The sequence below is a fragment of the Serinus canaria genome, chromosome 5 (genome assembly GCF_022539315.1).
Source record: "Serinus canaria isolate serCan28SL12 chromosome 5, serCan2020, whole genome shotgun sequence".
In the NCBI taxonomy this organism is placed as follows: domain Eukaryota; kingdom Metazoa; phylum Chordata; class Aves; order Passeriformes; family Fringillidae; genus Serinus; species Serinus canaria.
In genome coordinates, this window is record NC_066319.1 from 3184459 (window position 1) to 3211870 (window position 27412).

At 41.0% G+C, this 27412-nt stretch overlaps 1 protein-coding gene across 6 annotated transcripts in view; it reads left to right on the forward strand.

Annotated features, from left to right (window-relative positions):
* NAV2 (neuron navigator 2) overlaps positions 1–27412 on the forward strand; it is a 380173-nt gene that overhangs the window by 204184 nt on the left and 148577 nt on the right. For all 6 annotated transcript variants that reach the window (XM_009098722.4, XM_050974858.1, XM_050974860.1 and 3 more), the window contains exons 2-3: positions 20414–20531; positions 23718–23770. In XM_009098722.4, coding sequence (XP_009096970.2) covers positions 20414–20531; positions 23718–23770 — 171 coding nt within the window. The remainder of the gene's footprint in view (positions 1–20413; positions 20532–23717; positions 23771–27412) is intronic.

The window sequence follows — 27412 nt, forward strand, 5'->3', positions numbered from 1 at the left end:
GAGTGATGCCAGCTGGATCAGCACCTGAGGTTTTGCGCAAGTTAAAAGGCCCTAAGCTGGGTAAACCCCTGGATTTTTAAAACATATTCATGCAAAAAAAAAAAGGAAAAAGAAGTTATTCTTGTAAAACAGAGAGCTAGTTAAAAATTTTCTCTGTGAAGAGAGTGTTAAAAAGTTTATGTGTAAAATTTCAGTCCTGGTTTACATATGACTTCTCCTTCTATTACAATTTCCCTTTAATTCTCTTATCTCTGTGTGCCTTCTGGGCTGATGTGGAGCATACAGCAAAGGAGACATACTTATTTGGAAGAAGCACTTCATTCTGGAAGAGATTTTCAAGTGCTTAACTTAAAAACTGAGAGAGAATTGGCTGGGCTGATAAGAGATTTGCAAAGTTATGATTTGATAGGCCTATTTTTGCTAGCTGACTTAGCAATACTTTTCATTAAGTAAGGGAAAAAACTCCTGCAGGTCCCTAAGCTTTTGCCATCTCTCTGAGTGCTGCTAAGCAGTTTATTGGAATGATCATTGCATTATCTTGCAGCTGACTATTGACTTGGTGTTGGAATCAGATCATAGCCTGTTACCCAGCTTTTCCAAGCCAAGCAGTGTAGAACTTCAGCCAGCTGTTAGATGTCTAGATTGAAGGCTTAGTTGCTGGCACTGTACAGAGATTAAAATAAATAGTAAAGTATAATTCAGTGTTTCATAGGTTAGGATATGTCTGAAAAAGGCTGTTGCATATAATCATACATTCCCCACACTTCTGTTTAATCACACAGCTAAGGAAATGTTCTTTTGACACAGAAGCCTGTGAGCAGACAGTGTGGTTGCAAGAGCACACACCTCTTTTTCCAAGGATGAGTCAGGAGAGGACAGCAGAGCTGTGACCTGCAGCATCCTAAGGCTGTGCAAAAGGCAGACCTGTTCCTGACAGGTGTCAGTAGAGATAAGGAGGTGTGAAAGCAGTGAAACTACCAGGAGGCAGGTGAAACCTCACCCAGAATCTTATACACGGTTGTGGTATCATTTACAGATCAGTGCAAAGGAAAAAAGGGCTGTTGGGTTGATAGAGAAAAATCTGTTTTCTTGGCACTCCAGGAACAAATTAAAAAAAATAAAGGACAATGTGTGCATATGAGTATTCTCTGTAAAGACATCAAAATACAGAAGGGTGCTTCTAATCACCACAGCAGGGACTGAAACAGGCTCTCTTTCAAAGAGGGAAGCCTCCACCCACCTTCTAGGAGTGACTTGGGTCATTTATGACAGCACTTGTCACACAATTAAATTCCCACTTACAAGTACTGTGTGTGTGCATACACGTGCCAGGGACAAGGCAGCACAGAGTGTATTTTTTCTGTACAATACATGGATATTTAACTATTATAAAAATCTAAATATCCTAAATTATATTTGTTATTTAAGGAGTTGATGCCATTACAGAAATCCAAGTTGAAAAGAAACACATGAAAATGACTTAATGTGCATATTCAGGTGTTTATATCTGAAGATAAATAAATGCTGTATTATGACTGCTTTGTTCCAAACTATGCATGTCACATTTCAATGCAGATATCATTTAAAAAATCCTTACCTAAGGAGTTTCAGAAATGCAAATCTAAAAGTATTCGTAGATGCTGTATGTTGCATGGTTTAGGCTTTCTGAAATATTCCAGATTAATATGTTGGTCTGACTTAATTTAGAATTCAGGTGTAGAGGTTTGAGCCTCATTTAATTCTGTTCTGGGATTATGGCAGTAAACAGACTGGAAAGGGATTTGAGGTGGGTGATCCTTCAAAAAGCATTCCTGTTCTGGTACAGGATGCATTTTGGGATTGCAGCTTGATTTTGGTTTATTTACTTATTTCCCTCATAGGACACTGAGGAATGATTAAAAATTCCATTCACTTTTCTAAAAGCCTTACTATTTCTTTTACTCCCTGTTTCATGTGGTATTGTGCAAAGTCTTGCTCTGCAGTCATCTTATCCCACACAGGGATAGATGCAGATAGTATTTAACAGCTTGTGAAAATGAGGTTTTATTGTTCTAATCAACGGCAGACTTTGTGTTACAGTGTTCTGATTAGTGTAACAATTTCATTGTTTCCATGGCTATAAAACTTAAAAACCACTTGGCTTGCAGTTCTTGGTGGAAATTTGCCCCTGATTCTCCTCCAGCCTCATCTGCTCTGACTCTCCCAGCCTGTTGGTGCTTTTGGGGGTTGTTGCCATCACGTCTGCTGGCTGCTCTGTTCCTCCTCCTCCGTGTTCTGGGCAAAGAACCTCTTACTATGAAGTTCCTATAAACATAATTCTAAGAGTTTTCTTTCACAAGACCTTCTCCTAATGTTCAAGATCATTTTCTGCACCATTTCTGGTCTGAATTCTTCCTTCTTGGATACAGGTGGCAAAAATGAGATGTTACAGGTGAAGTCTTCCCACGGCATTACACGTTGCACAAGGGTTTTAATGTATCTTTATTTAGAAATTTTGCATGTGAGTAAGGATTAAGTCTCTCATGCATCTTGCCTTCTTTTATTAGCAGGTAGTTCATTATTAGGGCCATCGTGGTGAGGTTGTGACTGCTCAGATGTTTTCTGTGCTACCTTTCTGTCTGAAAAGTCTTACTTCAAATGCACTTGTTTATTGTCGTAGTGGATTTGCTTTTTTTATTTTGAAATGACAAACATAAATTCCTTATAGATTATCTGTGCAGCTGCTAATTTTATTATACCCATCCTAATCTTGTTGTCTAAGAATCACGACCCTACAGAACTTTTATCAGAGCGAGTACTGTTAAAGTGAAGGAGGGAGGATGATTTGGGTGGGGAAGGGTCTAACGAGGCTTCTGAACTAAGCAATAGTTGTATTCCTTTTTATTTTTTCGCCAGTATCTTTTTTCTTTTTACAATGAAGCACTGGAGAGCTTCTAGAGCACTCCTGAGTATCCGGTTTCAAGTGGTGAAGTGGTGTCAGTGTTCTGGCATCTCCCCCTTGTGCCCACACTGGAATGTGATAATGATCACCTGTGAAATAGTTGGGCATTGTAAGGCAATGGATTTTCTCCTCTCTGCTGTGCATTCAGAGATTTATACGGGCTGGTTCCTTTTTTTTTTAAGAAATCTTTGGAGTGTTTTTTTCTTTTTTTTCTTTTTTTTATTTTATTATTTTTTTTTAATGACCCGAATGCAGGTAAATGATCTGGGATCAGAATTCTACATCAGTGGATTCAGCACAGGGCATGTAAAAAAGATCAGCCCTTCCAAAGGTTTACCTGACTGTGGCTTGGTTTTGGCAAAGACTTCCAAAACCACGCAGATGCTGCTTTGTTCTCTTGTGATCCATGCCTTAGTATTCACAAGGTAGAAATATTTGCTGTTTGATTTTGGTTTAAGACATTGTAGTGGAACATTTCCATTAGGAAAGGGTCCACAATACAGGATATTGGGATTGATGAGGATGAGATGCCTGTGGGGAACAAGAAATCTGTTCTGGCCTTCTGTAGAAACATTTTCATGACTAAATACGGATTTAGGAGGCAAATTTGTGCCCTTTTGAAAAACTTTATTTAAATTTTGAGTAGATTGCCTAGATTGATTTACTGAGATGACAACCAAGTTGAGTGAGGTGTTGCTGAAACTTCAAGTGGCAGCTCTTGTTCTGGAGGTGTGTAGTATAAACATGTGTAAGAATTATTACCTAAATAAGACAAGGAGTGGGAGGGGTGACAGGCATAGAGAGATTTACTCAGTGCTGAAAAAGTCCTTTTCAAGGAATAAAAGGAAACACACCTGCCAGTCTGGGTACATTAGTCTCTTGTAAATATGATTTTTTTCATGTGTCATTTCAACACCCTGTGTTTAAAATATTGCAAATGTTGCTTGGTTGGCTTTTTCCTATGTTGAGAGAGAATGGATGTATTTAATTGGGTTCCTTGTCCTCACATCCACATCCAGTTCTACCTCTGTCCCCATGTAACCTGTCCTTAACTGATGGACAGCTCCAGCACAGAATGGCCCTTGTTGCCAGGAGAGAAAGCCATCAGGTTTCTCACTTCATTTAGTGCATTTCTGTTGTGTGGTGTTTGATTTTTCCATTCTGGAGTCGGCAATTGCTGTGCCAAATGCCATTTCTGCTCAGAAAGGCTGGAGAAGATGGGTGTGCTCTGGGGGAAGATGTGGTGGGTGCTGATGGGAGAAGCTGAAATCATTGTTTTGGGAGAAGCCAGCATCAGGGTGCTGCTGATTGTTGGGTCGTTTTGGGACCTGTTCCTCTAAGGCCTGACGATGTCCCCATGAGCTGAGGGCCCTGGGAGACTTTTCTGCCCTGCACTGGAGATCACATCCTCACTTGGTGTACTGGGGGTGTAAGGTGACTCCACCAAGCAGGCAACAAATTTCATACAGTCTGGAGTGGGTGCTTGGGAGGCCTTCCTGTGAGATTATACACTTGGTACACAAATAAAAGTACACAGAAATGTGCTTCAGGTCTCTTTGAGCTAAAGAGAAAATGCTTAATAATAATGCTTAATAATTTAGTTTGTACTCAGAGGTAGAACAGTACCTTTATGTCAAAACTGCATGAAAGCAACAGTTTACTTTTTATGATGTACTTAATGGCTGGCTATTCATCCACAAGCAAATATTTTTGTTTGATAAAATAAAGATCCTTTAATGTAATTTTGAAGGCAGAGCGATTGGCTATGTGTGTTTAACAAGAATGTGAATGGGGCCATGTGTTGGGTTCAATTTGGTGTCAGCTGTTCATTGCTGATCTTTGACTGGTTAATTTAATGTTCTCTGACGTTTGCTCAACAAGCTTTTTTGTTATTTTGCTTTTTTCTTTTTTGCTGACAAGTGATTGCCACTGAATTGACTGATGAGAGAATGAGGGAGTCTCGAGGTGGTGTAAAGCAGCAAAGAAATACATTTGGGAGCCATGGATCATTTGCTGAACAGAGGGAAGGAGAGGGAAATCTTTAACCTTATGTACAAGTTATGGTTCATTACTTTGTTAGACATCTGCTTTCCTGATGCTAATTGTGTTTAATCCTTCTTGGGGGTGGGGGCTGGTCTCAGGGCTACTCAGTGCTTTTACAGGTCTGCCAGTCTTAGCTGCCCTCATGGAAATACCAGGCTGGTAATCTGATCTTTGGGTTATTTGCTTTTTGATACAAGCATCTGCAGAGAGCTGGGAGAACAAAATGTTGTCAGTGCAAAGCAGGTGTCCATTAAGAATGTGCAAAGCCCTCCCCTAACCCTTATCCCTTATCCAAGCTTTGTCACATCCTAGTTTATATAAAGGGTAAACATCAAGGGTCACACTAAATAGACACAAGTGTTTAAAACACCACAAAAACTCATTTAGACTATCAGAATACTTTAATGTGCTATTTACTACTAGTTATACTAAAAAAAAGGAAAAATGGATAGTGTAGAAATACAGGAACAGATGTACTAAACACAGTTATATTGTCTGTAAATGCTTAGTTCAGAATGTGTTGCTGAGAGCTTATTTTCTGCATTTTTAATTTGAAAAACACTGGACAAATATCAGCATACAAAACTGCACAGACTTAGCCCCTTAGTCCATGGAGAAACCTGATTTAGTGTACCAAACAGCAGCAGTATTCCATGCTGTTTTTTATACCACATGGACTCTTGGGGTTTTTTTCACTTGTTTGATTTTGTGCAATCTCAATATCTCAGTATGTAAAACTGCTCATTTTTCAAGTAATCCTGATTTTTACCAGTGATTACTTAAGCCAGTTCATACTCAATAATTACTTTTTTGGCCAACTGTGTTGTTGTAGTAGTAGTAGAAGTAAATTTTTCCCTTATGCACTAATAAAATGAGGATTGAAGACCTCATGCCAAAACATGCATCCTTCAAATCCTCTAGGAGCTTCTGAATCCTAATAAAGAGATCTGTATCTTTTGCAGGCACTACTGTTCCAACTTACTGATATTCTTTACAGTGTGTGCTGGGAAATGTTAGTTCCTGGTGTTTCTCTGTGCTCTTCAGAAGTATCTCTGTGTGCAACTCTGAATCTGTGAATTTCTCATGTTCTAAAAGCTAAATTGTGCTCTGATGTGCTTGGTTTCTTCTTTGGGATCTCTTAGACAGCGAGAGAGGATGAGCTGACAGTAATTCCCCTAAGGATCCATTTTCCCCAACACCTCCTGCAGATATAAATTTGCCCTGTGGAGCAGAGCAGCTGCTGCCTGTGTCAGCTCCAATATAGTTCAGTAAGATGTTTTCTCTTTATTGGCCTTTGTGTCAGAGTCACTCTGATGGGGACAAGCCTGCACTCCCTTGATTTGTGCCTGGAAGTGTCACTCACCTCCTTGACATGATGTCTAAGTTTGAGAGCAGTGGAGCTGGCCCAGAACCACTAATTGTCATCTGCCTGGATCTGTCCTCCCCGTGTTCCCAGGCTGTATTCCAGCTCAGGAGAAAACCTGCAGGAGGTATCTGGGAAGGTTATTTGCCGAGATAAAAAATTGAGTTTGTAACCTCATAAGCATCGTGGGACTGTATAAACAAAATTTTCGACAAAAGTATTGCCAAAGGTATAAAACAAACACTGCAAAAATGACAGCTCTAGGAAATTCAGCAGTAGAATTGTTTTGTTCAAAAACCATCAACAAAACCAGACGAAAAAAAAACCACTCTCAAAATCAGAAAAACCTCAAACAAACAACCAACCCCAAATCCAAGCAGTGAGCTGCTTTTTCTTTCAGGTTGTTTTAACAGTAGTCCTAATTTTCATTCACAACTCAGCCATTTGCCCACAGCTCAATCAATTTGTTGCAATTGAGCTTTTAGATGATGCTCTTAGCCTGACTTTTGCCAAAAGTGACCTGTAACCTAAAATCTCAACATAGTGCTACAACAGCTGCTGCAGCTCCCTTTTTTTCTTTTTTTTTTTAACTTATTTCTGAAGTTTTAAGGTTAGAGAGCTTGAACTGTAGTTAACAAAGAACCAGGTAAGTAACTGTATTGCTATAAATAATATTTATGATTATAAATTCAATCAGGATAACAGGCAGCCAGTCCTGATAGCTCTTTTTTCCTTTTTTCCCTCCTCCTAGTATTAGTATCTCTGTGGTTAATTTCTGAATCAACATTTTATATGAGTGCATAATTCACTTTTTTTTTTCTTTTTCATTTTCAAACTGGCAGCATGCTCTTTGTTCTGCATTCCTCCAACCCTTGCTCCAGGCAGAAGAGAATAGCTGCTGTTGCTGATGTCCCTAAGCCTTGTGTGTAGGATCTGTCCTTGGAATGATTGCCAGTAAATTGCTCTGATTTTATCTGCAGCTAAGACACTGCTCTTATCTGATGTTACTTTAAACCATGCTTACTTTCATGCATAGGTGGGCTTTCATCTGCATCAAAATTAATGCTCTCATCCAAAGGAAAACTGAGCATTTACCAAGTTGTTTTTTTTTAAAAAAAAGCTCAAATGTTTTATTTCTATGCATCCCAGTAAAATGACCACAAGGATTAGTTGCAAGAGTTTATTAGCTGTAATTTCCATATAATTTTTCTTCTCACTAAACCTTTTACTCAGCTTATTTTAGCAGCATAAGTTTGCTGGAGTAACCCTTTGCTAGATGTAGGTGTTCAGGCAAAAGCAGGGCTAAATGCAGGATATCAAACAGAGAAAGGGACTGTGTAGGTGTGTGTAAAATTACATTTGAATTTGAGTGATGGAGGCCCCAGTGAGGATAGGCTGCTGTCATGGCCTTGTGCTTTCTAAATTTTCCAGAGCTTGCAGGTCTTTTGATCAGCCTCCTTGCTGCCATCTAATTCTTCAAGGACTATTAATAACAGTAGAAGTATTTCAACCATCTGCATTTTAAAAAGGGATGTATGAAGAAAAATCATAAGGAACTGAGAATAGTCTTAGTCTGGTGTAGGTCATGCTGTTTAATGGAAATTCCCATTAAATATCTTTATGTTAAAACTCTTTCTGCTGGAAATAGATGAAGCCTGCAGTTGATCTGCCTTGTGACATTCTATTCAAGTACTGTGCTATATATATATATATATATATATATTTCTGTAGAAAGCTTCAGGAGCAGTGCAAGAATTATTCCTTTTGGTTGAATGGTTTTTTTCAGGAAGGTGCAGGAGGCCTTTAAGTGGATGATGGCTGTGTGAGGAGGCTCCCAGATAGAGGTGCCCAAATCTCCTGTACCTGTGGGAATTGTGCCTGTACTGTCACTTCCTCATCAAACATACAATATATTTTAAAATTATTAATTCTGGCCTGCTGTAAGTTTTACTTAACCAGATTTTTTTTTTCTTTTTTTTTTTTTTTAAATGTAAAATGAGGTGTTTAAAGTTCAATATCAGAATTTTTAACACAAGCCTACAGCACTGATTTTAATTACCAGATCAATGAAAGTACAGGCTGGTGTCACTTTAGTGAAGCTCTCTAATTAGGAGCATAGGATTTGCCATCACAGATCAGGCCAGTGGTTTTCTGAGTCTATGAGCATCCTGCCTGCAGCAGTGCCCACAAGCTGGCTCTGATGGAAGTAGCATCCCTCCTCCCTCCTTCCCCAACAAGACATAAGGTCAGTGGGAGATGAAAAACCAGAATTTTCCTCTTGTATCATGCAGGGAATCATTCTTCATCCCAAAACCAGTGAATTGGTAACCAGGGTCTTGGCCAGACTGCCTGTAAGTGGCTTTCAGGGATGAAATTACTGATTGGTTATAAAGTGCTAAGCTAAACTTAAATACAGAGGTTTGCTCCTTCCCATCAGGAGGGGTATTTCTTAATTATTTATAAATAAAAAAGTACATCTGATTGAAAAGGTCTTTGTGACACAGACTGAAATGGAGAAGGGAGAGCTAAAATTTTTTCTATAACCTCTGCACTCTAGAGCTTTTTTCCTATAATCCCTTAGTCTGCATCATAGCTGGGGACATTGCCTTTCTCTGCCCCTTTAAATCTGATCTCGTGCCAAATGTGTAGCTTTATCTATTGCCAATTTTCTTCTGTCTAATTGGCATATAGATCATGATCCAGAAATCACTCCCAGCCTCGTAAATGGAAGCAGGAGGAACTAAGCTGGAAGCAGGGTCAGCATTGACAATTTAATGTAATTTAGAAAGTTATCAGCCAGTGGGAGATTCAGTTAGATTTCTATCTGTGAAACAGATGGCCAACTGCAAGACCATTGGATTAGGTTTGCTATGTTTGTGGAAATTAATTCAGCACTTTATTTTTTTTGTTTGGGGAAGGAAAAAAGAAACAATTTGCAAGTGCTTAGCAGGAACAATTCATAAAGATGATCTCATTTCCTGTAAAATATGGGGAACCCCTCCTGATCCCAGATATGCTGGAAGGTTTTTTCTGTAGCCTGATTTTTGGGCTTTGTGGCAATATGGTGAATGACATAAAACCAAAAATGCTTCCACCTATGTATGGATGGTTGTTGGTATATTCAAATGCAAGAGTTTTACCTCAAGATCTCATTAACAAAACTTTTAGGGCCAGACATCTATGTGGGCTGCATCCTCTCATCTGTAGGTTGATACAAATATTTATGAATATTTCCTTTTTCTCTACTGAAAAGTGAGGACCACATTTTAAAAATGCTGGAGATTGGCACTTGTTTTGTTTTTTTAAAACTATCTGAAGTTTTCTGAAAGATGGGTTGTTTATTTTGATGGCTAGCAGGAAGATGAGCTCTTGGGATAATGTGGCTCTAATGGGAAAAGCTGGGTCCTTCTGATATTCTTGGTCTTCTTGTCTTTGGGATAGAGTCTCTGCCACACAAATTAATGCTCAGCTGTCACAAAATATTTTTCACTATCTTAAAAATGCAGCTTAAAGTAGGTCAAAAGTTGGTCACTCCTAGGATTTGTCTAGCCAGCTGTCCCATTTCTGACAGTGCCCAGAAGCTGGAGGTGTGTCAGAAGTATGGGTGGAATATAAAAAAGTCTTTGCAAAGGTAATTGGCTCCTTCTCCTTCCTCCTCTTACCATCAATAAACATTAGAAAAAATGGAATTAATATGTAATTCTTTAACTACTGACTTCAGTACTTCAGTACTTCACCATTCCTGTTCAGAAGAGTTCAATGTGCACTCAGTAACCAAGACCTGAGTATTTGCTTGAAGCAATCACGTGGTCAAGTCCTTGCTCAAGTTTGGGTCTCGTTCCCTCCTTTTCCATCTCCAGATTTTTGCATTGCTCTTGCTTGGCAGATCAGGTGATGGATAGGTTGTTGGCCCTCCTGCCTCAGCTGCAGTGATTTTTTATCCATGTGTTGGTTGCCTGTTGCTTTGTGTGGCTCCAGGTGTTGGGGAGCTCTGCCTCTCTCCAGCTCCTGGCAGCCCCAGAGGCGTTGCCTCTCCTGAAAAGCCTTGGGCACTGAACTAAATTGCATTTTGCAGAGTCAGGAAGGCAATGCAGCTGGCTTACTCTTTTTGGAGTGGCATTAGACGCTCTCTTTGTGGGAGAGGAGGATGTTTGGCTGGTGGCTGCAGTGTTGGTATGGACTGAGCCTACCCAGGCCCTGCTTTTGAAGTCTCATTTTTGTCCATCAAGCACTAAGCAGACCCAAAAGGGAATGTTGGCAGGTCCTTCTTGGCTAAAAGAGGGCTAGGATTTGCTGCAAGACCGAGGCCAGGTTCTGTAATTCCCTAATCCCCACAGCAAACTGATTTTGTTAAAAATTAAGAAAAGCTTTTGCAATGTTTCCTGGCCTCAGTGTTTGGATCAGATAACTTTCATCTTCATACACTGCTAGGAGTTGAAAGGGTTTGGTATCACGTGCCTTAGAAACCAATTTTATTTTTACTTGGAGTGGCTTCACATCTGTGGAAGTTGTTTTGATGAATTAATCCTCTAAGCAATCAAGAGAAAATGGAGTAGAGGAGCGAGTTTGTTCTTAAAATGCTACATGGCAAATCAAGTTCCATTTCCAGCTCTCTTCAGATTATTATCTCCTGGAATCTTTTCCTTGCTCTTTGTTTCTCAGAGTCCAGTCCAGCAGTGATGGTTCATCTGTTCAGATCCCTCCTGTGGCCATGGCTTTCTGCCCAGAGGAGATGATACTGCAAGCACACAGATTTGTGACCCCAGGTGAAAAATACCAGTGAAGTTACAGCAGCTGCTTGGAACAGTCTCTCATATCTTTTCCAAATAGAGAAAACGAATCTGTCTTTATTAGAAAAGTTTAGAAGACTTGTTTAGTGTCACAAGCCAAGAGTACACGGAGCTTTGGGAACTGATCACGTTGAGTGGTGGGTGCTTGCAGCTGTAAGGCTGTAGCACCCTGGAGTTAGATCCTTCTCCCTTCTTCAGTGGTCAGGGTTTTGGGGGGAACACGTGCAAACTCCCCCCCTTGTCCCACTCAGCCTGTCTGCATTAGCAGAGCTGCTGCTCACAGCACAGTCCTGAGCACATCAGAGCTTCAGCCCTCGCTGCAGTTTAGGCAAAGCAGCTCCTTCATGTCCCAGTACATCTCCTCAAACTCCATCAAAGCCCCTCTGGTCCCCCACCTCCCCAAAACAAACACCCACCTCTGCCACGGTGAGGGGGCTTTGCTGGGGGGAGAGCTGATGTGGAGACACTGTGGCTCCCGGGCTGTTTGCTTTTCATGGAGCACTTGAAAGAGCCCCGTGGATCTGACTCTGGCAGGAGTGTGCCTTTTGAAAAACCAACAGTGAAAATGTCAGACATCTATCCTTCAGCTTGGCAAGAGGGGAGGTGAAGCAGCCCTCGCTTCTCACCTTGGCAGCGGTGGCTGTGTTATTTTTTTTAATGTCAAGAATTCCAGCCAAGCATCTCACCAGTGCCAATTCTCTGTATTTTTAAGGAATGCCAGCAGCAGTGGTCAGACCATGGAATTAGGGCTGACTTGCACATGGTGGGGTCTTGCCAGAGGGCAGGCAGCCCTTTCTGCACCAGGGTGTGTGTGTCTGTTCCAGGTCTCATTCAGCCTGATGCTTTTTAGCTTGCATTTGTGATGGATCAAACCTTCAAATATGCTCTGAAGTTCTAAAAAGAGGTGTACCCGGTGGTTTTTGTCATGCAAAATCTCGGGTTTCCTTTCAGAGCATTAATTTCCATAGATTTTAGGAGCATTTACAGGAAGAGGGTTGTCTGTATAGTAGGTAGAAATCCTCCTGATTGTGTAAAAAACCCCAAACAGCCCAAAACAACAACAGAACAAAACAGTCAAACAAAACCCCAACAATTTCTATAATCATTCTTTTAATGCCTGCAGTGTCCAACACAAAAGACCTGCCAAACTTTATTCTTGCTGTAAATAGCTTTGATATGATAAAATACACTGATCCTGTTTGAAATTGATGCCAAGCATTGGAACTCAGAGACAGAGAGAAGGGAGCAGTGGGGGCGTAAGGGAAGAGCTGCAGGAGGGGTGGGATTTGTGAACTTGGACTGTGTCAGAAATCTGAGCACTGTGCATGTGTGTCTTCAGCTAAAATTAACCAGCCAAGCTTCACATGCCAGCATATATATAATCATTTAACTGTGGATCCCTTGAGAAGGAAGAGCAAGCTGGACTCCAGCAGATATATTCACATTAAAAATGCCAATAAGTAGTATGACCTTCCAGGTCCCTGTTCGTGGGAGAAGTAAATTTTCCTGTGACCATTATAAAACAGTAAGCAGCTCTTGGCTCCTGAATTATGGCAGTTACTGTTGAACAGTAACTAACTTCAGCCTTAGAGGTGTTATTTTGCTTTTTTTGTTTTTTTCCTTCTCTTCTGCAGCTTCTTAGACTTTTCTGTGGTTTCTCTTCGGAGTAGATCTGTATCACCATTCCAGATAAGCCCTCTTCTGTTGCTGTTTGTGTGTGGTAGTAGATGTAAATGGGTATATTTTGTGTATGAGAACTGTGATCTTTGAAAATTACTTGCTGTGCACTTCAGATGACTTTTTAAAAAACACTGAAAAAAAAAATAGTGCGTTTGCTGCTTTTGTTCTCTGAGGAAGATGATAATTTGTTGGTGTGAGATCAGTTCAGTTGTTTCACTGCAGCCAGATGTGACTTGGAGCAGGTTTTGTTCATCAGCTCAGCAAACTGAACTCTTTCACTTTGGGATCCACAGAGGACTTGATGCAGGTCTGAGTGCAATCTCATTTTATTCAGGATTTCATGGGGTTTTTTGCAAGGGGGAATCAGAAAGTGGCCACCTGCTTGGTGTGGAGTGTGTGTGTGGCTCCAGCTCACAGGGATCTGTGTGTGGCAAAGGTGGATGGATAACGGGAGCATTGAGGGAGCAGCATGCCAGCACAATCCCTGTCCTTGCTTCACCTTGGGGGCTGCTCCACAGGAAAATGCTGCTCTGGTGAGAAATATTGAGCCCTCTGTGTAGGCAGCACCTGTCAGTGACTGGGATGAAAAAAAGGAATTCTCTCTTTGCTCCTCTTTTATATTAAATGTAGTACAATATTCAGTGGGGAAAGAGTAGGAAAGGTGCCAGCTGGGCAATTAAAAGCACGATGCTTGTTAAGGATCCACCAAAGATTTGCTCTAAACACACTCAGTGCCTGCTCTGAAGTGTGGACAGTCCAAGGCTCTATTCCTGGAAAGGTTGCAGGCCTGCTAAAATTGACCCATATGCTTGGCTCTGTGTGCTGTGAGTCAGCCCATTGCTTTTGAATAGTAGTCATATGCATGAGAAAAGCCCTCCTCAGCTGGGAATAAGGCTTTAAAGAGAGAGAAATAAGTAGTCTCAGTGGTGTTTAAATTATCCATTTATCTATTTAACTTCCAAAGGCTAATTATTGTACACGAGTGTCCAGTAAGATGTAATATTCAGAATTATATCCCCACCAACTGGGCAGTAATTCAAAGCAGTTGTAACAAACACAGTTGCACATCTGAATTGAATGAGTAATTTAGTTGAGTTGCCTTAAGAAATTAAAAAAAAAAAGCAGAGTTATCTCTGTTTCCCCAGAAATCTGTGGATAGTTGTGGCTCAGGTCTCAATAGTTGGTGATAACTCCAAAAGTACCAGCACTTGAGGTAATGGAGAGTTACTGGCATCATGTTAGATACTAATTAGTAGGTGTGTGTGCATATGTGTGTGACAGCTGTGTTTAGGGGATTGCAAATCATAGAACCAGAGAGTGCTTGGGGTTGGAAGGGACCTTGGAGATTATCTCATTCCACCTGCCTGCCATGGGCAGGGACACTTTCCACCAGACCAGGTCTCTCAAAGCCCCATCCAGCCTGTTCTCCATAGGTGACATTCCAGGAAGGTCATTCTGCTGTCTCACCTTCCTGCTGAAAGGAATCCACCTGCAGTTCAGCCCATCACTGCCTCAGGCTTGGAGTTTCCCGTGGTTTCCTCCCTTTATTAGCTGGCTTTGGTGCCAAAGTGCTTGGTAGGATTGAGTAAACAAAGCTCCAGCCCTCCATCCTGGCTTTCCAGATGTTTCCAGTGTCTTGGACCAGCAAGGAGAAGTGGTTCAGTCCTTGCCTGATGTGTCCTTTCCTTCTGGGCTGGGAGTCACTGGGGACTTGAGGGCAGCCCTAAGGACAATGTGCTGTCCCTGTATCCTAAAAGAAAAGGAGCAGACAGAACTCTTTGCTCAAAGCCCACCAACACCTTGAAGTTATCACAGAGAAATGGGGTCACACGTTATTTATCCTGTGTCCTGCTCTTCAAGCATTTGTTTTGTTTTGTTTTGCTTTGCAAGAGCTTATCTTGGGGAAGAAACCATGACCCTGTTTTTGGATGGCAGTGCAAAGTTTAATTCATTCTGGAGGAGTCAGCGTTGCCCTTTTAGTGGGATTTGTGTCTTAGTACAGATGTACAGATAGAGACTGCTCCAGGGTTTAAAAATCATTTAGGGGCAACTAAGGCCAGAAATTCTAAGAAAACTTTGAAAAAAGACTTTTTTTTTTTTTTTTTTTTTACCATTTGCGTCCTTGTTGTCCTTTTGCCAGTAACTCAGCAAAATATTGTCAGGGCCATAATCTCAATGCACTTTCAAAATAGCCATCACCCTTCCTGTGCTTCCTTGGAGCCAGAGATGCTGCAGAGGGATGAGTTTTTCAGCCAAACCTTTGGCTCTGGCTGTTTAGCTCTGGGCTTTGCAGTGTGATATCTGTTAATGAGATCACTGTGTTGGACTGCATGCATGGATCAGCATGAGCCTGCAATTAGTGTTGCCAGTCAAAAATTGGGATTTTATGGCTCCCCATGTGCAAGCCCCGTGACACTGGGCAGCAGTGAGTATCTCACAGGCTTTTCCAAAACCCCACAGTGTTGTAAGGACTGCAGGCATTCCCCTTTGGGTCATCTCAGTGTGCTGTGGCTATTTTTAGGTTTTGGGGTGGTTTTTGTTTTGCCTGTGAAGGTCAGCAGGCGGTGTGGTTTGGTTAGCAGCAGCACAGGCACTGCATTGTGGTGGCTCTTCTGGGATGGGAGCTCATCGGTGTGACTAACCCTGCTATTCAGTCATGAAAAAAACCTTGCTCTGCTCTAATTGTGCTGCATGATGTCAAAATTATGTTCTTCAGCTGTTACCAGATTCATGAGAGCCTGATTCATTATAATTATTGGGAGAAAACAATCAGAGTCTGATTAGTTCAGAACTGACATGGCAAGGGAAGGAGAGGAAGATTTGAAAATTTACTCGGGCATTGATTATAATTAGATTTGTGTGTGTGTGTGTGGAAATGAGAAACAAGAGACACAGGCCTATTTTCTACTTGCATGAAAGAGAGACATTCTTTTCAAGCAGCTTCATGTGAATCCTTTGCTTTTCATGAGTGTTTTTCAGAATACTGACAGGCAAAAACATCAGGTGGTTTCCATTTAAAGGAGACCCTGGAGTACTGATAATACCTGGCACCTTAACCCCATTGCAGTCCCAGGGGTATACTGGGTCTCTAAAGGATCTTCCTGCACTCATTGCTCCCATGACTTTATTCATGCTTTGTATCCTGGCTTTGCTGGTCACTTCTGTTCCCCAGCCTTCTTCAGGTGCTTGGGGGTGGCTGTGTGGGCTTGAACAACCAAGCAGCTCTGCAGAAGGTGCCTTTTGTACTGATTCCGTGTTCAGGTACAGGGCAGGTGGTGCCTGTGCTCTCTCAGCACAGCCAGAAATGCTGCAGGAGCCTCGGAGTGCCAGGGAATTTCAGGGGTCTCCTGGATGGAAAGCAAGATTCTTCTCTCATCTGAAATGTGCTTTAGAGAAGCAGGTGTGAGGCTAAGGAAGAAACCCCACTAAATTTCAAAATTCTCCAATCTTGTTGATGGAAGACAATGTTCAGGCCTTTTTCTTTACAGACAGATTTCAAAATCTTTAGAATATGGATTCTTTTTTTCCCCCCAAACCTCAGTGTTTTTTTGTGCTACATTTTAGTGTTTTAGCTATGACTCATTTTATGTACTGAATATTTCCAAAGTTGATACTTAACTGTAATGCTCTTATTTCAGATCTGGTGGATCAAAGAGGCAGAGAAAAAGTGAGAAGAAACAGATCTTTCACATAAGTTTTTCATTTGTTCCCAGAAAATTGGATTCCTTGGATCATACACTATAGAAGGGGAAAAAAAGCTACCAAACAGCTGAGTCCATCTTGAACAAAAGCTGGGACTTAGACCTGAGTTAAACATTAACCTGCCTTGCACACAAAGACCTGCTTGTGGTGATAATCCCAAATCACCATGTTCACTTGGTTTTTGTAACCAGAGTAAAGAAGCTGCCTCCAGTGATTTTCATCCTGTGCAAAATCACTGAACAGTTTTAACAGTTCTGTTATGCACATCATACTGGTCAGTGTATAATAAGGCAAAATCTCCTGGGTTGTTGTGGGTTGGATGTTTCATATCACAAGATTTGTGTATTTTTAATAAGACAACTGTTCAGGTAATTTTCACGTGAATGTTCAAACATGTGACTTCATAACTATTTGCTGAAAATACCTGAGGAACACTCATAATTGGTGTGCAGAGATAGGGAAATGGAAAGTTTCTCAGCAGTGTTTTCTTACTTCTTTTATTATTGTTTTTCCAATTATTTGCCTGGTTTTGAACATTTGGAAACACCGTGTGCTTTGAAACGTATTTCATGTGTCTAGAAATAGCAGCCATTGTGCAATTTTTATTTCTTCCACTTGTTTGTGTGGAAAAGGAAAAGAAACATTAGAAATCTATTTGTATAGTACATTACAAAGACTTGTAACAAACAGGTTTCAAAAACATCCTGGAAAGTTTCAATTATTAGCTCAATATATGCCATAAAAATCAGTGGTGACCTACAATAAGCCTGGGTAATACTGTGTGCCTAGGAATGCTTCAGAGATTGTAAATATACAGCCCAGGCAGTTAAAAAATAATAATTTGCATGTTACACATATTGCAAAATAATGTTGTGTGATAACACTTTTAAGAGAAACAAAGATTTATTATATCTGTATTTTCCTGTGAAATGCTCTCCTAATCAACTAGTGGGATGAAATAATATTCCACACCCTTAAATACCCCAGGAACAAAAAGTTCCTACATACTGGTGTGCATTTCATAATAAGCATAAAAGCTCTGCTTGTAGCAGGCTGACTTCAGAACCCAGGTGGGGTTTACAAGAATAATTTGCTATCAGAGGGGATTTCTTTATGTGTTATCGTGGGCAGTGAATCAGGCAGCAGGTATTTGGGGTTTTTCAAGATGTCTCCTTTACCAGGAGGAATTAAGGGAGTTCAGGGATTTCTTTGATGCAGATCTGTTTGAATATATGAATATAAGAATATAATGGATAGAAGATCTGGTGTTCCTGGGTGCAACAGGAATTAGGGCAGCAGGAAGCAGCTACAGGATAGCAGTTTTGCAATGCCAGCCAAGCATTCTCATCCTGTTATTTGACTTAAAAAATCAATCCCAACGAGCTCTCAAGGTCTTGCTGTGATTTTAGGCTCTGCCAGGAGGGGTCTGCTCCTGCTTTAACTGTAGAGCTGATCCAAGGGTTTATCTGCCTGCATGATGATCTGCATCATGGAAATGATCCAGGATGGAGCTGATGCATTGAAGTATAATCTTAACTTTTCTGAAAGCCCTTCAGTGATAAATCAGGACATTCATTGCAGCCCTCCCATTAAAGGAAACATGGTTCTTGTGCTTGATAAGTTCCTTGTCAGCTGAATTGAAGGGGGGGGTGGACCCTTGCACTTGCAAAGTAAATGGTTTATAACCTGTTTCCTCATATGTCTTCACTCCTAGATAAGAAAGCTAAAACCATGTGGCAGAAAAGGAGGTTAAGTCAACCCCAGTCCCTTGAAGTCGTTGTATCTTTTAAAATATTTTCCTGTTATGGAAAATGTTTTCTTCTAAAAGGAGCTAAGGAACACAATGTCCGGTTTGTGCAGCGTGGGTTTTTTGCCCCTTTTCTTATTCAGCTGGGGAAATCACTCATGTGTGCTCAGCCTTTATTTCATTGAGATGTTTTTCAACTCTGAGGCTTTTTTTTTCATGGGGGTGGTCCAGCACTTTTTTCTCTTCAAGCCATGACGCTGTTGGCATAGGAAATGCACATCCTGCTGCTTTGAAGGGGAAAGTAAAGGATAAATGGTGAAAAATAGGGGCATATATTTCAGATATTAAGTGATTGGTTCATGGCTGCTACCAGTTGTGTTTTACAGGTTTAAAAAAAACACAAATGAAGAGTTTATAACAAAAACTAGACTATAGTCTATGAAGACTATAACAAAAATCTCTGTTCTTCATTTTATCACATTAACATGGAGTCAGCAAGTGCAAGAGGAGTATGAAATTGCAATCCTTGTATTACATCCTTGTATTACAGGTTGCTCTGTCTTGTGGCAAATACTTGCCCCCTAGACTTGGTAGCGGGCTTTTGATTCCTCTGAGAGAGGACATCATCACCACACTGGAAATGTGTTGTGGTGTTGGGTCCCCAGCACGAGTGAGAGATGACAATTTGACTCCATGTTCTCAGAAGGCTGATTTATTATTTTATTATCTTAAAAGAAAATTATGTACTAAAACTATACTGAAGAAAGAGAATACATCAGAAGGCTAAAACAAGAATGGTAATAAAAATCTGTGACAGACTCAGAGTCTGACACAGCTGGCTGTGATTGGTCATTAATTAAAAACAATTCACATGCTGGGTAAGCAGTTCTCCAAATCACATTCCAGAGCAGCAAAACAGGGAGGAGCTGAAGCCTCCCAGCTTCCCAGGAGAAGAAATCTTGGTAAAGGAAATTTTCAGAAAATATCATGGTGACAGAAATGCAAGGCTGGGGCATCTTCTGACAGGAGGAGCTGAGGGTCAGTAACTGAGGGGATGTGCACTGCTCAGCCCTGGACCCATGGGATAAGAAGGGTGTGGAGCTATGAGTGCAAAGGAGGTCCTTGGAGATGGTCAGAGGGCTGCAGCACCTCTCCTGAAGCTGGAGCTGTTCAGCCTGGAGAGCCACACCTCTCCTTGTGCTCTTTTCAGTAGAGGTGAACACTAATATTTATATCTTTAAAAAATAAAATCCTGATATTTAATTGTTTTTACCCTATTTTTTGGGAACATAAATCTTAATTCAGAATATTGTCCCATGCAAAGAATAGTGTTATTTAATTCATAAGCAGAAATTCATAATGAAGTAATTTAGCTTCTTTTTGATAAGTTAGCATGGAAAGTTTTAATAGGTTTTCTGGGGATCTTGAATAAACTGTGCTGGCATATGATGAGTAGTACTTAATGCAAATTAAAGAGAGATTTTTGCTGCTTGGTGTGGTTAGTTTTCAGGTAATACAGTCTAAAATAAATTCCAACAGCTGGAAGGTTGCATAATAGATTAAAAGTGATTTAATGGGCCTGTTTAACCTGTGGGATGGATTTTATTAAAATTGGTGGATATTTAGGACCTTTAAAGGTTTCTTTGGCAATACAATGAAGGAGTTTCCTCACAATGAAACTGCTCTATGGCTAATATCTACCAAAAGCCATTTTGGGAAAAGAACCTTTAAAACTTTCTCTATAACAGTTATGAAGAAAAAAATGCCAAAATGGAAAATGCAGGGGAAAAAAAAAAAAAAAAAAAAGCTTGGGTGGAAATTGAAATCTCTTGTGCACACTCACTGCTGCTGTAGAATATTCCACTGAGTTCCTGATGGTCCATTCAAGCTGTAACTTGTCCAGGAGCTCACTGTCATCTGCCTTGGGCTTTGATGTCAGGTTGCTGAATAGAAAAATCCATACTGCAGTAAGCTGAACATTTGATCTGCACAAAGCCTTGAATTTTTTAATGCTGTTGACTTGTTTCAAAGAGGGGAAAGACAAGGGCAGTGGTCTGAAACCAGCCTTTTGGATACTGGGAGAAACCAAGACTTCTCATTTGTCAGGTTGAGTAACAGTTTGTTTTTGTTTCTCTGTCTCCTAACAGATTTATACGGATTGGGCTAATCACTATCTAGCAAAATCTGGTCACAAGAGATTGATCAAAGATCTACAGCAAGATGTGACTGATGGGGTCCTGCTAGCTGAAATAATCCAGGTTGTAGGTGAGTGACTTTCTGTGTTTGTGCCCAGCACCCACCAGCTCGGTCAGACAATCCCTGTTTTTATCTCCTGCACTAACACAGAGTGCATGGGGCACTGTCCATCAAACTGCATGGAATTATGTAGATCATTTTCCTTCAGAGGCTTTGGTAATTAATTTGAAGAGCCTTGTCTTATAGTGGAAAAATATTGGATGTTGCTGATAAGATCTCCTGACACAGCAGTATTACTCCATATGGCTGAATGTTAAAAAAAAACAGCTCAGGAGATTTTTTTTTTCTGCTAGGATGCTGTTAGCCCTCACTATTTCTAATACCTCTTGGGTACTGCTCTGAATGTAATTCACAGTGAGACTGCCTCCTGTGTTGAATCTCCTGCCTCCAGCTGGATTTGGGAGATCCATTTATTCAGCTGGGAAAGGTGAAAGGGTGTAATTTTTGTGTGGCAGAAAAATAAATGTTTCATAACGAGTTTTCAGAAGAGGGAAATCTCTTACCATTAGGACAAATCTCAAGTGCAGGCTCAGTCATTGTATCCAAAGCCTTTAGTTCCTTAAATTAGTGCACTAATGCTCGTGGATAATGAAAGTTCTGGACAATTTTCTCTGCCTAGAGCTGCATATTGTCCCCCTTCCCTTGGGCCTGGATCCTTCATTAGTTCCTTCAGAGGCTCATCCATCTGGTGCTGGGGATGCCACAAAACACACACATGCATGGGCCAATGGAGATGGATGGAATGGGAAAGCCTGCTGATGGGAATTAGGACAGCCATTGTTAGGGACAAACTGACAGATTTGAGATGCAAATTAAGAAGCCAAACAGGACATCAGTGCATGCATATTTATTATGTGTGTTTGAGATGCTGTAAGGGAGCTGCTTCTGGGTCTGAAGTAGGGGGATGTTCTGGGATGACACTGTGAAACAACCTCCAGTGATTCCACTGGGATATGTTAAAAAAGATTTTGTCTCTCTGCTGTAGAGCAAGACGATATCTCAGTGGCATTGTAGACCTGCCTGTGCAGTGACAGAGGTGTAAAAACAGGCCATGGATTAATTGATGACTCTCTGTTGACAGGTATTCACTTGGAGCAATGCTCCTTCCTGTATCCTTTTCCTTTCATAGGAAAGGGGTTTGGAAACCCAGGAGCAGTTAGATGTTGATTCCTTTCATGCCTGTCTGGCTACCCTGCCTTAACACAGTTGTAGGGAACTTCTGCCTGAGAACATGTGTGCAAGAATGCCACCATCAAAATGTGGACTTGGTTCCTTGCACCAAATATTTAAATGTAGCTCTTGGAGTATTGACTTGTGAAAACCTTAGGAAATTCAAATTATTCATTCTAAAATACATAACCAGTTATTGCTTTGATCACTTTTGCAGGTTGTTTTTTTTTTTTTTTTTATAGCTGCCTTTTGGCTAATATTTAAGATAAGGTCTGCAAGGTTTCAAAAGTTGAAGGATGAGGGGAAGGATTTATTTTTCGAAGAACCTTTTCCATGTGGAAGAAAGGTCATATTTAAATATTCTGAGCTTGATCCAGTAAATTAATAGTGCAGAAAAGTAATTTGTTTCTGCTGTCTATGGCTTTAGGCAGCTGCATCTCATTGTCACAAAGATGAGGAGAGCTTTCACACTTTTTCTGTAGCCTGCAAAATCCAAGCTTTTTTCCTAACTCCATAGTAAGGAAGCTTTGATAGGCAGTCCAGGAGAGGGGTTTTTTTATGTTATGGTGTGCTATGTGCAAAAGCAGCTGTTTGCAAGTCAATTAAAATGCATTCACATCATTCTGGTTCATTCCAGTTCAAAATTTATGAGCCTGTAAAAGAATATGTAAGTCCTGTATGCCTTAGTAATGCCATGTAAACATGGTAGCTGTGTTTAAATCCATGAATGCAGACACACTGGGTGTGACCTGGGTTCTTGGAGGTGTCTCTGTACATGTGTCCCAAACAAGAGACACCACCTTCACAAGTTCATTAGTCTGCTTTCAAGTAGTCATGAAGGGTGCCAGTTAATAGCAATACAGCTGTCAATTTTTAGAAGTGTTATAAATTTAATATTAAGAGGTGGGTGCACAGGACGTGGAAAATGGGATTTAATAAATTGATCTTTGTTTCTGTATGGCCAAACCTGAGGTGGCATTCCTGGAAGCAGTGTGTGCTTTTCATGTGTAGAGGCTGATGGACCCCTCTGGGGAGCACACTGCCAATTCAGCTGCAGTCTCTTTCAGATTAGCATCACTTTCTCCTTGCACTGTGTGCTGTGTGTGGCTGTGTAAAATGGGAGCTATCAGGCAAGAGTGAAGCCCTGTTGTTGCTTTGTTTCTCATGGCTATGACTGCCACTGGAATATCGTGCCAAAGGTGATCCTCCTAAGAGAGGGAATCCATGAAGTGGATGGAGTTCTGACTGGTGTCCTGAGAGCACATGGGACTGCTACAAAATACAGCTTTTAATGCATGAATCCAATGGGATGTGAGTGCCTGCCTTGATTACAGTAAAAAAGCTGTGGGAAACTGAACTTGGGTTGTAACTGGTTCTTCAGACTCAAACACAAAGTCATTTCAGCATCCAAGGCTGAGAAGTGAAGCAGAGCAAACTCAGACTCTAAGGCAAACTTCATCCACCTCAGGAGTTTCATTGTTTTACCTCTGACCTTAAAGATGGAAACTGCTCTTCTGCAGGCTGGGGTAGCGTGTGAGCCATGGCCAAGAATCTTGATAAGTTGTTTCATGATCTGTGCTTTAAAAAAGAAAGAAAGAAAAAATTATTAGCATTCATAAATTTGTCATTTGGATTTAAAACCTGTATTCACTCTGCCAGCAAACCACCTGCCATGCTAACATCTCTGTGTGTGCAGTGCTCACTTTTCCACCCAGCAGTGGTTCAGCTTCCAGAGCCCACATCCTTCTTGCAGTTTAAAGGAATTCCCTGTCCCTGTACAGGAGGTTGTCAGAGCAGTTGGCTTCTGCCCCAGCTGTCTCTGGAGGCACGACCCAGTAGAGAACTCCAGCTGCTTTTTTTTCTTTTTGTGGCTCTCAGTGTCTCACACATTCACTTGGACTGGACAGCTACAGTCCAAAACCCCTTTACTGAGCTGGCAGCAGGTGCTCAAGAAATCATTGCAATAAATGCTCTTGGTTTAGGTTTTTTGCTTTATTGCCTCTTTTTTTTTTTTTTGCCTTTCAGCAAATGAAAAGATTGAAGACATCAATGGCTGCCCAAAAAATAGGTCTCAAATGGTAAGTAGTGAAGTGGTCTGTTGTTTGTGTGTGAGTGGCTGAGTGACAGTCTCAGACTTCAATGCCTGAGACTTTTAGTAACAATTTTAAATTAATTTTTCACAATAGTGGTCTAAAAGTATAATCTTCAGAACATTAATATTACAGCTCTTGCCCTATTGTACTCCACAGTAGTTGGGTCAGACCTTATAATATATCACATATTTACAATTGAGATTATTTCTACACTGCTACTTTATAATTATGAAATATCACATAATTAAACAGAAATATCTAGAAATAAGCAATCAGATATTTGAAAGTATGATTTAGAGTTTCTATATCTTTTGAAATGAAACAAAGTAAATGTTTGCAATATGAATGAAATGAAAAAATTTCATAAAATTCAAGATGCAATTTGATGTCGGATAAGAAGTTGGTTTGTATCTTGCTTGTATTTAATACTCAAACCTGGAGAACCAAAAATCAGTCCAGGAAAATTAAAAGTATAATAATACCTTAGGAGTATACTTGCTGTGAGTATTGCTGAAGCTAAAGGTATAGCAGAATTTTATGAAGAACAGAAATAATAAAAAACTTGTTTTTAAAATGCATTTAAATGAAGAGCTTTTAAAATTGATGATACTTCAAACAAGGTTGCTTCCTTGTGTATCTTGAGAAAAAGTAATTTTGCAACATAAATTCTATTGTCTTCCTTTGGCATTGCAAATGCTTGCTTTGGGATACTTGGATATCTGTTCTCTGTGGGAAGCTTTTTTAATGTTTTTTTAATTTTATGAGTGTTCCTGTCTGCCCATCCCTTCATGACTGCAACATGAGCACAGCCACTCATGTAGTCAAATGAAATAAAAATTTAAGGAGGGCTTGACATCCAGAGTCAAAACTCAGACTCTGTTCTGCTCCTCTCTCTTGGCTTTTTGTTGTATCTTGGAAGTTATCAATCTTGTTGAAAGCATGGAGCAAGCACTCTGTAAAAAGCAAGCCATCAGGAAGATTTATCCTTGCTCCTTTTTGCTGCTTTGAAGAGGGTGGTTGCTGTTCTTGCTGTAGCCACAGCAGCTGTCTGGAGTAAAAATAATGAGGAAATTTTGACAATTACTATAATTTAATGTTCCACAAGTGTGTCTTAAGAACTGAATTTCATTCAGGACCAGAGTCTGTAACCAGTTCCAGGACGTTGCAGCTAAAAAAGTCCCTTCAAGTGATTATTCTCAATGAAGAGAAAGTGCTGCTCTGTTGGATAGTGGGATGCACGTTGCTTGTGAAAGCTGGATCAAGTTACAGCCAGAGGCATGCAGGGGGCATGGGTCAGGAATGCTGGGCAGGGCTGGAAGGACACATTTGGTCTGTGCTGCCTCCTCTGATGTTGCTCCACTTGCTCATTCAGGAGGCTGCAGTGGGTGGGACTGAGCTGCAGTCACAGCTGGGCATCCTGAGCAGTGTTCCTCATGTGAGAAAAATGAGAATTATGTTTATGGTTTGCTTTTATCAGGTGCACGTGGCTACAGAGCTCTTTGTTGTCTGACTATGAAAATAGTGGTGATTCCCAGAGAAGCCCTGGCTGCCCCATCCCTGGAAGTGGTCAAGGCTGGGTTAGAGGGGGCTTGGAGCAACCTGGGATACTGAAAGATGTAACCAAAAGGATGCTTCCAACCCAAATCATTCCATGATTCTTCTAAGGCAGAGCAGGAATCTTCTGTAGGGGTGGTGTTTGTGCAGGAGTTACTTGCAGTGTTTAGGGAGGCAGGACAGATGTGGTGCAGGGCTTGTTTTAGGTAGAGCGGTCTTCATCCTTTGCATTTCAGGGCACTCCATTGATACAGCTTACAGGGTCCTGCAGAATGTGGAAGGTGGTGTTTGTGTCTGGTAACTCTGGCTCAGAGAGTGGCAGAGGCAAGGCCATCCAGGCACTTAGGTAATATCCACTCTTTTTTCAAATGAATCTTTCAGTTCCGAGTGTCCATCTCCACGTTAGAGTGCTTGAAAGGTGAGCAGCACAGATGAGGAGACTTGGAGGGATGTAAAAAAAAAATAGCAGCAATAAATGTAGATTTATCTTAGCTCATTGTATAGAAATACAGCAGATCTCAGAGGGAAGGAAGCCTTCTACCCTCCTCTTTTCTACCCTCCTCTTTTCCCTCTGCAGAGTCCCAGTGCCATGATCAGACTCGCGTGAGCTGAGCTGTGAAGAATCAGCTCGCTCCCAGCCAGGTGTATCAGCTTTGAAAGCTGGACCAAATCTGTGTCTTCCCAAATCCATCAAGGGAGGTGGGGAAAAGAAGTGTCTTCACTTCCATCTGGCACAGTCCCAAGCTGGTGGTGCCAAACCTGAGGGAGCTCTCTGCAGAGCCAGCTCTGGCCTCTCTGCCTTGTTCCCTGTGTTGGAGAGCATCAGGCAGATTGGCCCAAACTGAGCATTGGAGACAGCTTGGGTCTGTCAGGCTCCAAGCCAGTGCTAATAAGCCTTGTCAAGTGAAGTTTAGTACTGCAGAACCATGTGGGACCATCAGTGCTTATCAACCTTGTCCCAGTGCCAAAAATGACATGACAAGGACCCCACTGGCTCTGTGAAAAATTACTTAGGTGAGAGCCTGTCCTCCCATCATCATCCTGTCTGGGTTGTTCTGCTGAAGGGAGTATTCCTGTCTTCCTTTGCTCCAGATAAGAGTTGGCTGGCTTTTATATAATCTATTATACACTATTCTGTAGCTTGTCCTCTGCTTAAAATCTGTTTCAGGGTTTTTTTTTTCCTCCCAAACCTCGATATTTTCGTACTGTAGATATTTGCCTAAACAAAAGCCTGTAATTCTGGTGATTAGTTCCAGCTGCATGCAGAAAATGCTGTGGGTAGGAGAGGATGTGCTTGTATGGAGCACAGGCTCTGGGACCAAGAAGATTTGGAGAGCATTGCAGCATTTGGGTTTAAAAAAAAAACAAACCCAGAAAATGTTGGCATAGTCCTTGATAACTGGGTGAAGGTCAATAAATCAAGGCCAGTTTCCTCTGTCTTTTCTCACTTCTGAAAAGAAGGCTTAGGTGAATAAACCCAAGTAGGGCTATCTCTGCTAATATGGTTTGTTTATAGAAAAACAGAGATAATATTCCTTTTTTTTTCTTATTTGCTTCTTGTTTAGGGCATGATTTTAGAGTTTAATGTGTGGCATCTTGCAGATTATGGGAGCACCTGCCCTCCTAGGTATTACAGATTATTCTTATTCATGTACGAGTTTTCTATGCTACGTTCTAGATGTGTGAATGTAGCAAAGCTGAAAGGAAGAGAGTTGGGGAACCTGTGGCTGGATACACCAGACTTTCATCTCCCCATGGCTGGGGAAGTTGTGGGGCACCCAGGACAAGAATCTGGAGCACGTGGGCTTAACAAACACCACAGCACCTCCTAGAAATAGGGGAGGAAATTACTGTGCTTCACCTGTGGGTTGGTGCTTGGGCTTTAATATTTTTCAGGATCACTTTGTGTCCATGTGTTCTCAAAAAGAATTTTTTTTTTTTTTAATGTGCTGGCCAGAAGTTTTTAGGAATCATCTCTTTCTGGTGCAGAAACCAAGTTGTGGTGGTAAAGTGATATCACTCAGTCTTCCTACTGCTGGTTGTCTTGCAAACAAAGGATCTTGCACTGACTGC